This window comes from Protomyctophum parallelum, assembly GCF_964188405.1.
Source record: "Protomyctophum parallelum genome assembly, chromosome: 7".
NCBI lineage: Eukaryota > Metazoa > Chordata > Actinopteri > Myctophiformes > Myctophidae > Protomyctophum > Protomyctophum parallelum.
Genome location: NC_139705.1, coordinates 27,935,886 through 27,948,824, shown reverse-complemented (window position 1 = coordinate 27,948,824; position 12,939 = coordinate 27,935,886). Strand labels below are relative to the sequence as shown.

The 12,939-nt window shown below is 46.1% G+C and overlaps 1 protein-coding gene across 1 annotated transcript in view; it reads right to left on the bottom strand.

The window, feature by feature from the left end:
• The window catches only part of LOC310862002 (filamin-B-like), a 93,704-nt gene that overhangs the window by 58,655 nt on the left and 22,110 nt on the right, over positions 1–12,939 (bottom strand). The window contains exons 8-15 of the mRNA XM_083769739.1: positions 6,538–6,731; positions 5,833–5,946; positions 5,001–5,144; positions 4,647–4,781; positions 3,951–4,238; positions 2,050–2,380; positions 1,307–1,409; positions 732–892 (exon numbers count right to left, since the gene is read on the bottom strand). Of these exons, the coding sequence (XP_083625865.1) occupies positions 732–892; positions 1,307–1,409; positions 2,050–2,380; positions 3,951–4,238; positions 4,647–4,781; positions 5,001–5,144; positions 5,833–5,946; positions 6,538–6,731 (1,470 nt within the window). The remainder of the gene's footprint in view (positions 1–731; positions 893–1,306; positions 1,410–2,049; positions 2,381–3,950; positions 4,239–4,646; positions 4,782–5,000; positions 5,145–5,832; positions 5,947–6,537; positions 6,732–12,939) is intronic.

The window sequence follows — 12,939 nt, the reverse complement described above, 5'->3', positions numbered from 1 at the left end:
ATTACGTAATTTACAAGGGGTCTACACAATTAGATAATGCAAAATACTTGGTATTTATTTTGATCGACGTTTGCCTGTTGTTTCTCCTACGGTACCAACATCAATACAGCATGGAATTGTGGACACAATCTTATCCAACATTAACGTTTAGACAGCTGAGAGGTCTAAATGTCATCAAACGGTGGTCCGACATGGCTTAAATGCAGAATACATAAATGGACCTTGATATTGAAAGGGCTGAAAACCACTGCTCTAAACAGTGTTGTTTTCGTCGACTAAAACTAAGACGAAAAATGTTCACTGACTACCTTTTCCACTGACGAAAACTAAATGGAAACTACATTACTACACTAAGCTATGATGACTAAAACTAAGACTGAATATACTGATGATTTCGTCAACAAATAAAAACTAGACTAAAATGTTAGGAAGGGACTAGTAGACAAGAGATCCAGTATAAGTCATTTTACACTTGGTTGCATGCTGAAAATAGCAGCACACACACACACACACACAACCACACACACACACGAGCTGCGTTCGCTTCCCGCGTTTGCGCGTCTTACTTGTGATATTTAGTTGACTAAAACTAGACTAACACTAAAACATTCCAGGTGACTAAAATGTGACTGAAACTAAATGAAAACTATTCAAGAGACTAATGACTAAAACTAAAATAAAAAATTGCTGCCAAAAACAACACTGGCTCTAAAGGAATAAAGCAAAGGTACCTCCGATGTGTTCCCCTCCCTGTGTGATGTTGATCTCGTAGAGGCCAGGTGCGCTGGGGGTGTAGTGCACGTGGTATAGCCCATCCTCGCTCTCCGCGCACGACACCTTGGCGTCTGACGGGCCCTCCACGGTGATGGCGATACCTGCTGCTCCACCATTTCTGTTAAAAAATAAAAATCACATTCATTCATTTCCATTTACTTCCCTACTTTCGGAATCAGAATGTCATTTGTACCTACCTACCTATCAGTACAGAAAAACACTGAGAGAACAGGCAGGCACGTCAGCATCTATAAGCGCCAGACAGCTCTCTTATAATGTTAATGTGAATGGGCTCCTCATAATATGTACAGTATTGTCTTTGCAAGTCTGCAGTTTGCCAGTCTACACCATTAGGGAACATAATAATAGCAATGTACATGAGTTTAGACATAAGGGTGGAGGAGGTGACACTTTGGTACAGTAGGTCAAAATTAGCAGCAGGTATGAACATGACATTAGACGTGGCGTTGTAATGTTAAGTAAAGAATCAAATGTCACAAGTTTTGCTTATGAAATGCCCAATGTACAGTACCTTGTTGTGACTGTGAAGTGATTACTCTCTCCCGTTATTCCCTGAAGCAGTCCAACCCCGTTGGCAACGACTGACGCCGGCTTCTGCCGTCCCTTCAGTTGTCCTTCAAATGAATACACAGAGAAACCTTTTAGTTGTCCTTCAAATGAATACAGGGAGAAACCTTTTAGTTGTCCTTCAAATGAATACATGGAGAAACCCTTTAGCTGTCCATCAAATTAATCAGTAGAAACAGAAATCCTCATACATGATCCACCCTGGTCATTGTGTAATAGAGTGGAGGGTACCCCAGTTGAAATATTTGTGGGGGGTCACTCACAGCCTGAAAGGGTTGAGAACTACTGGTGTATAAATACATACTGTGCTAACTACACACTGACTGAACGAAGGAGCATAAACCGGACAAAATAATTTGTAGAGATTCACGATAAAATCGGTAGCATATCAAAATCGGCCATAAAAATGCCATATCGGGCTCAAAAACTGATATTGATCACGCAATAATAATGTACCCGTCAATGGCTTTGTACTCATTCAGTAGTGAGAACAGACACTTGGAAAAAGAGTATCTAGGCTATTTATTGATCGATTGAATACTTTATTTAACAGGCTTTGGGCCAAGCACCTAGGGCCTAGGCTTGTTTCCATGATCGGAATCGGTCAGAATCGGTATCAGCAGATATGACCCTGTAAATAATCGTGCACCAATGATAATTTTGTCCCGTGCGTTGCATTACTCCCACCTTTCCTCTCTGCTCCACTGCCGCCGCTGAGTCTGACCCGGCTCTTATAGAGGGCGGGGTCCACGATGACCTTGGAGGGGAGGTGGGCCAGCAGCCTCTCTCCGTACGCCAGACGCAGCGTGTACACGCCCGCGCTCAGTGGGACGTAGACCACCGTGTAGGTGCCGTCGGCGTTGGGCTGGACCTTGGTCGCCACCTTGTGGCCGTGCTCGGACACGGCCTCCAGGGACAGGTGCTCGCCGAGGCCAGCCAGGTCGCAGTCCGCGAGCGTCAGCACGCACGGCTCGCCCACCTTGCCCTTCTGCACCACCCCGGGACCCGAGACCACCACCTAGAGAGAGAGGGTTGGTTTGGACAGCTCAACATTTTTCTTTGAGTTTTTTTATTCATAGTCTTGAATAAAAAGTCACATTTTTGCCATCTGAAATGTTTTAGTTTTAGTCTAGTTTTAGTTGATTTAAATGGACAGTTTAATCGACTAAAATGTATATCGCCGGTGCCTCGATGCCGTTGTAGGCTGGTAGTTGTATCCCACACCGTATTTCCATGGAGCGGAACTTCTGTCTCACCTCGTCGAATCCCTTTATCTTCTTGTGGGTGTCGGTCGGCAGATCTCTGTGGAACCTTACTGGATTATTCTTGCAGAGTATTTGTTGTTGGCTTCTAGCTGCATTCCACACTGCCATCAGATCTCTGTCGTTCAGAAATTGCATGATGAGAGGTCTTGGTGGAGCGTTTGGACCCCTTCTCGGTCCGACTCTGTGCACCCGTCCCAGGAACGCTTTTGCAGTTAGTGTGATACCAAAAGCTTCTGGAATCCAATTCTCCATGAAAGTGCAGGCATTATCCCCTTCAGATTTTTCCGGTAATAATACTAATCTCAAATTACATCGCCTGGACCTTGTTTCAGCATCCAGAGTCATTTGTTTCAGTTCTTTGTTCTGTCTTTCGAGCCGTGTTACCTTGGTCAGCAGGCTAGTCAGCGTGTCTTCGGTCCCAGAAATGCGAGTTTCTGCAGTTTCAATCCGTTCCACGCACTCCCCCATTTCTTTTTTAATTCCTTCAATTGCAGCCAGCACAGCATCAAATCTGCTGGAAACTTCTGTTCTTGATTCTTGGATTGCATCAAGAATTACTTGCAACTGCGGCCCGGTTCCACTGCATTCGTCACCGGTGGATTCCTCCTCATGGTCCGCCATGCTGCTGCTAGCTTCCCCAGTTTGTTTGGGCGAGGCAAAATCTATTTTAGACTGTTTTTTACCGCGACCTTTACTTAGTGGTTTTGCTTTCTTCATCAGGGTAACGATTAGGCATGTGAACGTTCACTTTTAGCAGTAGACTGTTTTAATTTTATCAGGATTTCAATAACTTTTTAACGGAGGTACGAGACAACCGACTGCTTAGCGTGCCGTCATACCGGAAGTCCTCGATGCCGTTGTAATGGCTGATTTTGCATGTACAAACTCACACAACACCCGAGCGCAAACCAAACATAAATCCACTAGTCCCTCCAGAACATTTTAGTCTAGTTTTATCAGCTTGCAGAGCTCATCAAAGATCTGACTTTCTAGTCTAGACACGTGGTCTAGTGGCGAGATTTTCATGATTGGCTGGCCTCTAAGCCAATGGGAGACTATAGCCCTATACGGCCAATGGGACACTAAGCCCCACGGCCAATGGGACACAAAGCCTGCTTGAACCTTGAACCTTGAACCTTGAACTACAGAAAGCCCCACTAAGGTACAATATGCAAGAGAATGGAATGCAAGGCTGATATATACCGGTAATGACTTGAGTCATTTCTTGTTATTTTGTTGACGAAAGTGACAGTATATTTAGTCTTAGTTTTTATTTAGTTTCAAGTCAGTTAAATCAACCCTTGGACAGTCACGGGGCATCACCTTGGAGGGGTCGAAGGGCAGCTGGATGTCCAGGTGAAACGGAGAGCCCGGTATGTGCGCGCCCCTGAAGAGGATGCTGACGCGGTGCTCGCCGCTCTCCGTGGGCAGGTAGGTGACAATGCAGGTTCCGTCCTCGTTGTCATGGCATTGCGTTCCAACGGGCCCACCGCCTCCCGGGCCCTCCACCGCCACGGAGAGACGGCCGGCGCCACAGTCGTTGGTGTCGATGACGAAGTCCGCCGGGACGCCCACGAACCCTCCCTCCAGTCCCGGTCCGTACGCCAAGACCTGAGGGGAGAAAACGGTGAAAACATCTGTTCGTTCGCCAACACCTGAGTGGAGAAAACGTTGAAAACATCTGTACGCCAAGACCTGAGGGGAGAAAACCTTGAAAACATCTGTACGCCAAGACCTGAGGGGAGAAAACCTTGAAAACATCTGTACGCCAAGACCTGAGGGGAGAAAACCTTGAAAACATCTGTACGCCAAGACCTGAGGGGAGAGCACGTTGAAAACATCTGTTCGTTCGCCAACACCTGAGAGGACGTTGTAAACACCTGCGTTGTACAGTCCTCCGTGTTATTAACACTCAAGACTCAACAATGATTTAACTGCATTAGTGTTGGTGTATTGGTGTATTTGCGTATTTGCGTGACACTCAAGAATCAACAACTTGGAGCAGGAACTGTACGGTACCTTTCTGCCTTTAGCTGGAGTCTTTATGGGACTGGTGACGGTCAGGTCCAGCTTGTTGGAGGGAGACGTGGTGTTTCCCACCTCACCGTTCACATGTGAGCCCACAGGCTCGATTCTGATTCTTCCAGCGGTTACCTGCAGCAAAACCAAAGATGGAAAAGACAATTTATATCATTCCGTTTTTGTTGTTGTCTTTATTGATAGATTACAGTAGTAGGAAATGGGGAGAGAGAGAAGGGGAGTGACACACAGCAAACGTCGTCAGGATCGGGAGTTTTCCTGGAGGGTACAGGATATGAATACTCTTGGAGAGGTTTCAATGGAAGGTACAGTATATGAAGTATATATACTCACAGAGAAGGGGCTCCCAGGCACACTGACCCCTCCCCAGGAGACAAACACGGTGTGTCTGAGCAGACTCGTGGGCGTGTAGAAACAGCTGTAGAGGCCGGTGTCTTTACGCATGCTCTCCACATTCACAGCTTTTCCATCGCGGCTCTGAATGTCATCATGTGGATTAGATCAATAAGTAGATGTATTAAATGTAATAACAACTAGGCATGTAAAAATTCACTCAACTCACGATGCGATTCGAATCAAGATACTGAATTCACAATACGATTTTTCACAAATGTATTTTCCAGACAAATTTTTCTTACACAAATCCAGTATTTTCTTCTCTTTTGTTAATCTCCAATACCATTTTTTCTTGTCCTCTTTGAAATACAGTAGCAAAACATTTTTTTATTTTTTTAAGATATTTTTTTGCGGCTTACGCCTTTTATTGATTTTTGAAGGGACAGACAGTAGGCTGACAGGAAACGGGAGAGAGATGGGGGAAGACATGCAGTAAAGGCCGTGTCGGGCTCGGGAGTCGAACCCGTGGCACACTGCGACTGGATTACCAGTCCGGTGCCCAGACCGTTACGCCACGGCCTGGGCCAGCAAAACATTATTATTATTATTATTATTACCTTTATTATTATTATCTTACAAAGTCCTGTATTTATTAGTTTCGATAAATTGCGATAAAACATTGTCAAATCAATTTAAATTGTCACCAGTTTGAATCGATTTACGATGAATCGTTACATGCCTAATAATTCTGCGTGTTATTTGATGTCCTCTCCTCTCTCATCATATCTGAGCCTGTACCGTACCGTACCGTCTCTTCAAGTCCCCATACCTGAGCCTGGACTGCCAGAGATCCATCCCCGGCAAAGCGAGCGTCCACTGTGAATTCCATGGAGGAGTTTAAGGCGAAGCCGTCCTGACTCAACCCTTTCCCAAAGACTTTCACCTGCAATGCATTGAACACATTCAAAGTGAAGAGTCCCTAAAATGTGTGGCTTTTGTCCATTCTAATCGTGTATAGTATGCCAGAGTTGGCATGCAGTAGGCCCAGGGGTATAGGCAACAGGCGGCCCGCGGGCCAAAACTGGCCAGACAGTTTGTCATCACATCAAGGAGAGAATTCTCCAAATACCAACCACATTCGATACAGATCGTGCAGATTTTGAATCAGAGCATTAATTGTAGAAACCCAACACCCACTGGACATGTCAGTTAATGTTGAGTGCAACTAACCAAGGTGCTATACATTCATTAAAAGCAGGACACAAACTCAACCGTTCATTTAGGCCTATAGCTTGAAAATAGGGAAAGACAAATAAAATTGGTAGACGTCTCTCTCTAGCTTTGAATGAATGAATGTGAGTGCACAAATATCACCTTTGGGTCTTGATAATAAATGCCACTGAACCAGTAACCAGTATAGAGCAAGATCACTGCAACTGGTTCAACTACAGATCTGACCTAGTTAAAAAAAGTGGAGCAGAATATATAATGGACACACAGCGACTCGAGAGAGAGCACATGCAGAGCGACTCGCCTTGTGTGGGAAGCATTTCTTCTTGTTGGGACTGATGTGGGACATGAAGGGACTGTCCTGGATCTCGTCCTCGTCACACGTGACGTGCACGGCATACTCGCCCGGCTTCGTGGGCCAAAACGTCACGTCGCATGAGCCGTCGTCATGGTCCGTGCACTCGATCCGAGCCTGAGACGGGCCCTCGACGGCGATGCCTGAAGCGGAGAGATGTTAAAAACCCATGTTGGACTGAGGTCGATTCCAAAAAAAGGCTTCTGAATACAAACAGTTTTCTGAAAAACCTATGTTTCTATGTCAGTGGTGCTCCACTTTTTTCATGTCAAGGACCTCCAGAAATTTCTGGATTTGGCCGCCGACCCCCATCTCAAAATATGTTGTTCCAGGGACACCCCCCCTAACCTGACGCTGCCAGATGAGGGCGGTATTGGGTAACCATGTTCCCCAACACAGCCTTCATCTGGGATCTCTCAGGGAGTTGAGCTGACAAAAATCTGTTCCGTACCGGACCAATCAGAGTGAGCTAAGGGCGGGATATGTGCGAAACCGGATGTGAAGCTATATAGACACGTCAATATGATTGGTTGTGTTTGCACGCCCACATGGTGATAGACAGACGGTCCCATCCAATCATCTACCAAGTATCTTGAAAAAAAGGAACAGCCCCGTCATCGAATTTGCTTCCGCGATCCCAGATCCCAATAAGCTGTGAAACAAATTTGTGTAGCAAGCTTCTTGGATCTGGCAGCGTCAGGTTACACCCCCCCCCCCCCCCCCCCCCCAGAAGCAAAGATTTTTTTTTTTAAACGTTCGCTCTGAAAGAATATATATTCAAGGATTTGCGCCACATTTTCACGATTAAAAATAGCAGACCTACAATCTCGTAACGCGGCACTCGGTGCCGCGCTATGAGCTTGTAGATCTGCTATTTTCAATAGCTAAAGTATAACATAATGCTTGAAACACCAAAAGGGGTTCCCTTTCTGAATGTGTTAACATCCATAGCAGTGGTGTTCAATCTATCATGCCGTTAGTCTAGTTCCAGCCAGCGTGACCTCCCCAAAATAATCATATTTGAACCAGCTGGGACCAGTGTTGATTTCGTCGACTAAAACGAGAATTGATCGTCGACTACCTTTTTCTACTGACGAAAACTACATGTAAACTAAATGAAAACTAAGCTATGATGACTAAAACTAAGACTAATATACTGACAATTTTATCAACAAATATAAAATAGACTAAAATGTTATAGGAAGGGACTAGTGGACAAGAGATCCAGTATAAGTCATTTTACACTTGGTTTGCATGCTGAAAATAGCTGATCTACAAGCTTGTAGATCAGCTATTTTCAGCAAGTGTAATAACAGTCATTACAACGGCATCAAGGCCCACCAAAATACATTTTAGTTGACTAAAACTAGACTAAGGGCTGATTCATACTCCTATTTTTGAGCCGAATAAAAGTCGGTTCGGCTCTGTAGAGCTTACAATGTGACGTCATTTGAGGTTCGGGGGGCGGGGACCTCCTCTTCGATGCTACTGAAAATTTCTGACGATTTCGGCTCTACAGCGCCGAAACAGCGGTATGAATCGGCCCTAACACTAAGACATACGAGGTGACTAAAACTATTCAAGAGACTGCGACTAAAAGAAAATGTGCTTCCAAAAACAACACTGCCTGGAACCCCCTGTTGATTAGGGGTACAGTGGCCGGTAGATCAGCCGGATGGGAATCGCAAGGTTCCCAGTTCGCTCCCTCAGAGTTAGTGGTTTCCATCAGTGTATGAATATATGTGTGAAAATGGGCCTCGCCAACCGTTCTTAAGAAGTTCTTAAGAGGACATTTGTTCTTATGGCCCACTTAAGAAGTTTTTAAGAAGGTTTTGGGATCCCTCAATGTTTCCTTAGCTGTGATTTGTTCGTAAGTAAGAACAAAATCTACGCACACTGTGGAGCACTCTTAGGGTGTTTTTTTTTATCTTAAGCGCGCACACACGCGCACACACACACACACACACACACACACACACACACACACACACACACACACACACACACACAGGGTGGGCATCTCTCAATCAACCATCAGCCGCATCATTCATGCCACCAGTGCTGGATGGATTCATAAAACTGGCCGCGCAGTTTACATACAGTTGTGTCTTCAAACCATGTGACTCCCATTGGAAATGCATTGAGGCGGCCATAACACACAGAAGACCCAGGACACAAGTGTGACTTGCGTGTGTCTTACGTGTGAGTGAGGCCTAAAAGTACACTGGTTGTGTTTGGACACAGCAGGAGGCAAACTGCTTTACAAACCGGAGAAGGCATGTTGAAATAGAACAGATTTTGTTATACTATTCCAAAAACGTTACATAGACTATGATCAGCGCAAAAAAAAATCTTCCAGGTTTGTAAGATAATCATGGCCTGCTGTGTCTTGCACAACATCGCAATTTACAATTTACAATTTACAATTTACAATTTAGGCATTTAGCAGACGCTCTTAATCCAGAGCGACTTACATTTAGGCAAGAACAAAAGCATGGGAATACATCACATAAAAGCATTTATCATGAAACATGCGTAAGCTAAGAAGGTAACAGTGGAATATCTATATGATGAAACTATACATACACTATACATAATAAACTATACATATTCACTACTATGCTATACATATGTACTATGGCGTGCTATGACTATATACAATACAATTATAGTGCTGTCTACATAACATGCTATAAGTCTAAGTCAAATGCTATCTAAGCCAACAGAAATTCTATCTAAGGGGTTAGGGTAAGTGCTATGGGCCATGATGGAGTCTGAAAAGGTGGGTTTTCAGGCTACGGCGGAAGATTGGGAGTGATGCTGCAGTTCTGACTGCAATGGGAAGTGCATTCCACAGTTTTGGAGCCAGAAGGGAGAAGAGTTTGGGACGTGTGGAGCGTTGTCCCGGCGTTTTTAGTGAGGGTACTTCCAGTTTCCCTGCGTTGGCTGATCTGAGTGCGCGGGAGGGTTTGTAGGGTTCAATCATACTTGTAAGATATGGGGGAGCCATACCTTTGGTTGCTTTGAATGCCAGCATCAGAGTTTTGTATTCTGTGCGGGCAGCGACCGGGAGCCAGTGGAGGGAGCGGAGCAGGGGGGAGACATGTGAGAATTTTGGCTGGTTGAAGACCAAGCGAGCTGCTGCATTTTGGATCAGCTGGAGAGGCTTAAGTGCACATGCTGGTAGGCCAGTAAGGAGGGAGTTACAATAGTCGAGTTTTGACAAGACTGTTGTCTGGATTAGGAGCTGGGCTGATTCCTGGGTGAGGAACGGTCTAATTCGTCGTATGTTATAGAGTGTGAACCTACATGATCGAGTGACAGCTGTGATGTGAGCTTTGAACGAGAGCTGACTGTCCAGGACAACACCAAGATTCCTGGCTGTTGGGACAGACGTTACCAGGGCGTTGTCTACGGAAATAGTTAGCTCCTGCATAGGGCAGGACTTAGCTGGGAAGAAGAGAAGCTCAGTCTTGTCTGGGTTCAGCTTGAGGTGGTTGGAGGACATCCACTGTGATATGTCAGCCAGGCATGCAGTGATGCGCTCTTCCACCTGAGTGGCAGAGGGGGGGAAGGATAGGAACAGTTGTGTGTCATCGGCGTAGCAGTGATAGGATATATTGTGAGCAGAGATGATAGTGCCAAGGGATTTAGTGTACAGTGAGAAAAGGAGGGGACCAAGTACAGATCCCTGTGGGACCCCAGTTTGGAGGGTTCGGGGGGATGATAGCAGACCTTTCCAGGAAACCTGGTAGGTCCGATCGGTGAGGTAGGAGGAGAACCACTTTAGTGCCGTTCCACCGATGCCTAGCTCCGCTAGGGTTTCTAGGAGCAGCTGGTGGTTCACTGTGTCAAATGCTGCTGATAGGTCTAGGAGAATCAGTACTGCAGAGTGGGAAGCAGCTTGGGCAGCATGTAGTGCTTCTGTGACTGCCAGCAGGGCAGTTTCTGTGGAGTGGGCCTTCTTGAATCCGGACTGGTTGGGATCCAGCAGGTTGTTCTGTGAGAGATGGAGAGAGAGCTGGTTGGAGACGACACGTTCAATGGTTTTAGAAATAAATGAAAGGAGTGATACCGGTCTGTAGTTCTTGACATCTGAGGGGTCAAGGGTTGGTTTTTTGAGGAGTGGTGTTACTCTGGCTGACTTGAGGGCAGATGGGACGCAGCCTGAGGTTACTGAGGTGTTGATGATGGAGGTGATGAAGGGGAGCAGATCAGGTGCGATGGTCTGGAAGATTGGAGACGGGACAGGGTCAAGAGGACAAGTGGTAGGTCTAGAGGATGTTACTAGTTGTAGAACCTCGTCTGGGGAAAGAGGAGAGAAGGAGGACATGCATGGTATGTTGGGGTTGGTGTTGGTTGAGTCAGATGCCACTTTATGTGGGAGGGGAGGAAAGGAGCTGCTGATATCATCAACCTTCTTCTCGAAGTAGTTGACAAAAACATCAGCAGTGAGGGATGAGGGTTGAGTGGGGGGAGGGGGTTTAAGGAGGGAGGTGAAAGTGGAGAAGAGCTTCCTTGGGTTAGAAGTACAGGATTGGATTTTGGTGTGGTAGAAGGAGGTTTTAGCAGTGGTTAGTGAGTGGGCAAAGGCAGAGAGGAGTGAGTGAAAGTGTGAAAGGTCATCTGGTAGCTTTGACTTGTGCCACTTCCTTTCGGCTGCCCTTAGAGGTGTTCGTTCAGATCTGAGAGTTTCAGATAGCCAGGGAGCCGGTGGACATGAGCGAGCTGGCCTGGATGAGAGCGGGCAGTGTTGGTCGAATGCAGATGAGATAGAGGAGAGGAAGGATGAGGTTGCAGTGTCAGGTGAGAGGGAGAGGAATGACTCCAGGGAGGGTAGAGAGGAGAGAATAGAGGATGAGAGGGAGGAGGGGTTTAGGGATTTGAGATTGCGTCGGGAGGTGACGTTCGGGGGGTTAGTATGTTTAGGCGGGAGGGTGGAGAGAGAGAGGGAGAAGGTTATGAAGTGGTGGTCAGACCTACTTAAGGGGGTAACAGAGAGTGTGGAGGGAGAGCAGGCTCTGGAGAACACAAGGTCCAAAACATTACCAGCCCTGTGAGTGGGAGGGGAGGGAGATAGGGAGAGGTCAAATGAGGCCAGAAGGGATGTAACGGGAAGATACTTCTCTGCGGTAGGAAGGTTGAAGTCACCCAGTAGAATCAGAGGGGTGCCATCTTCCGGAAACGAGCTGATCAGAGAGTCTAGTTCTTCCAGGAAGTTCCCGAGAGTTCCAGGAGGGCGATATAGCACAATGAGGATGAGGGGGACTGGCTGTGATATTGAGATAGCATGAAATTCACATGTGGACAGAGAAAGGTGAAACGTGGTGTGCCAATTCCCCCACTGCCACAAGAAGCTGTGCGTCATGACACATCAGAAGAACCTCATGGGACCAGATGATATAAGCATGCTAACGACATTTTGCAACAATTAAATTGCTCGTTTCTAATTGTCAGTTTCATATTATTTCCCATTTAAAACAAACCAGGATTCAGAACATTTCTGGTCATTTATTGAGGTTTCAAAGTTTTTATTTACAGTATGTCGGTCAGTTCATTTAATATCCTGGCCTGTGTGGCAGCAATTCCTCTTAGGACATCCACAATCTGGATGAGAGACTGCGCTATGCTCTCTGTCGACGCAGCAAGCCTCTCCCTCTCCTGGGTATCTAGTACCGCATCAGTTAGTACCCGTGGGGGGGCAGAGGCAGGCTGTGGACGGGACCAGGGTGGTGGTGGTGGTGTTGGAGTGGACACAGTAGTTCCACCACTGAAGGAGGTCGATGGCGACGGCGTTGCCTCTGTTGTCGTTTCCTGTGAGTCCTGAGACTGTCCAGTGTCGCCATCCAACTCAGAAGACAGCTGCTGCGTCAGTCCTGTAATGAAATTAAAACCATTATAGGGACCTTTATTTATGTGTGGGGTTTCAATATACGCACCGCTTTATCAGGCTACAGCAAAAGAATAATGTTTAACTAAACAAGGGAACACGTTAACACGTGGTGGGCCTGCAAGACCTATTGAAGCCAGGGAAAACTAAAAGGACTAAAAAGACTATATGGGCTCCATCTTGCACCACCCTTATCCCATAGGCTATCCCTAAACCAATTTGCCATTTTTTACTAAAAAAAAACGAAAGAAAGGTATATTCAGTGATTTCACTCTAAAAACCTTAGGTTTCGTTTTTGCCTTGGGACCCAAAGCCTTTCATCCAATCAGGATAGAGAGCCAAGGTTTTTTGACGCCCAGGGGTTAACTGGGGACAAGGAGGAACTCCTTATATGGTCAGCACACTCTATTGTAGAGAGGATTATCACAACAAAACAAAAAAATAAGTGATATTTGAATTAA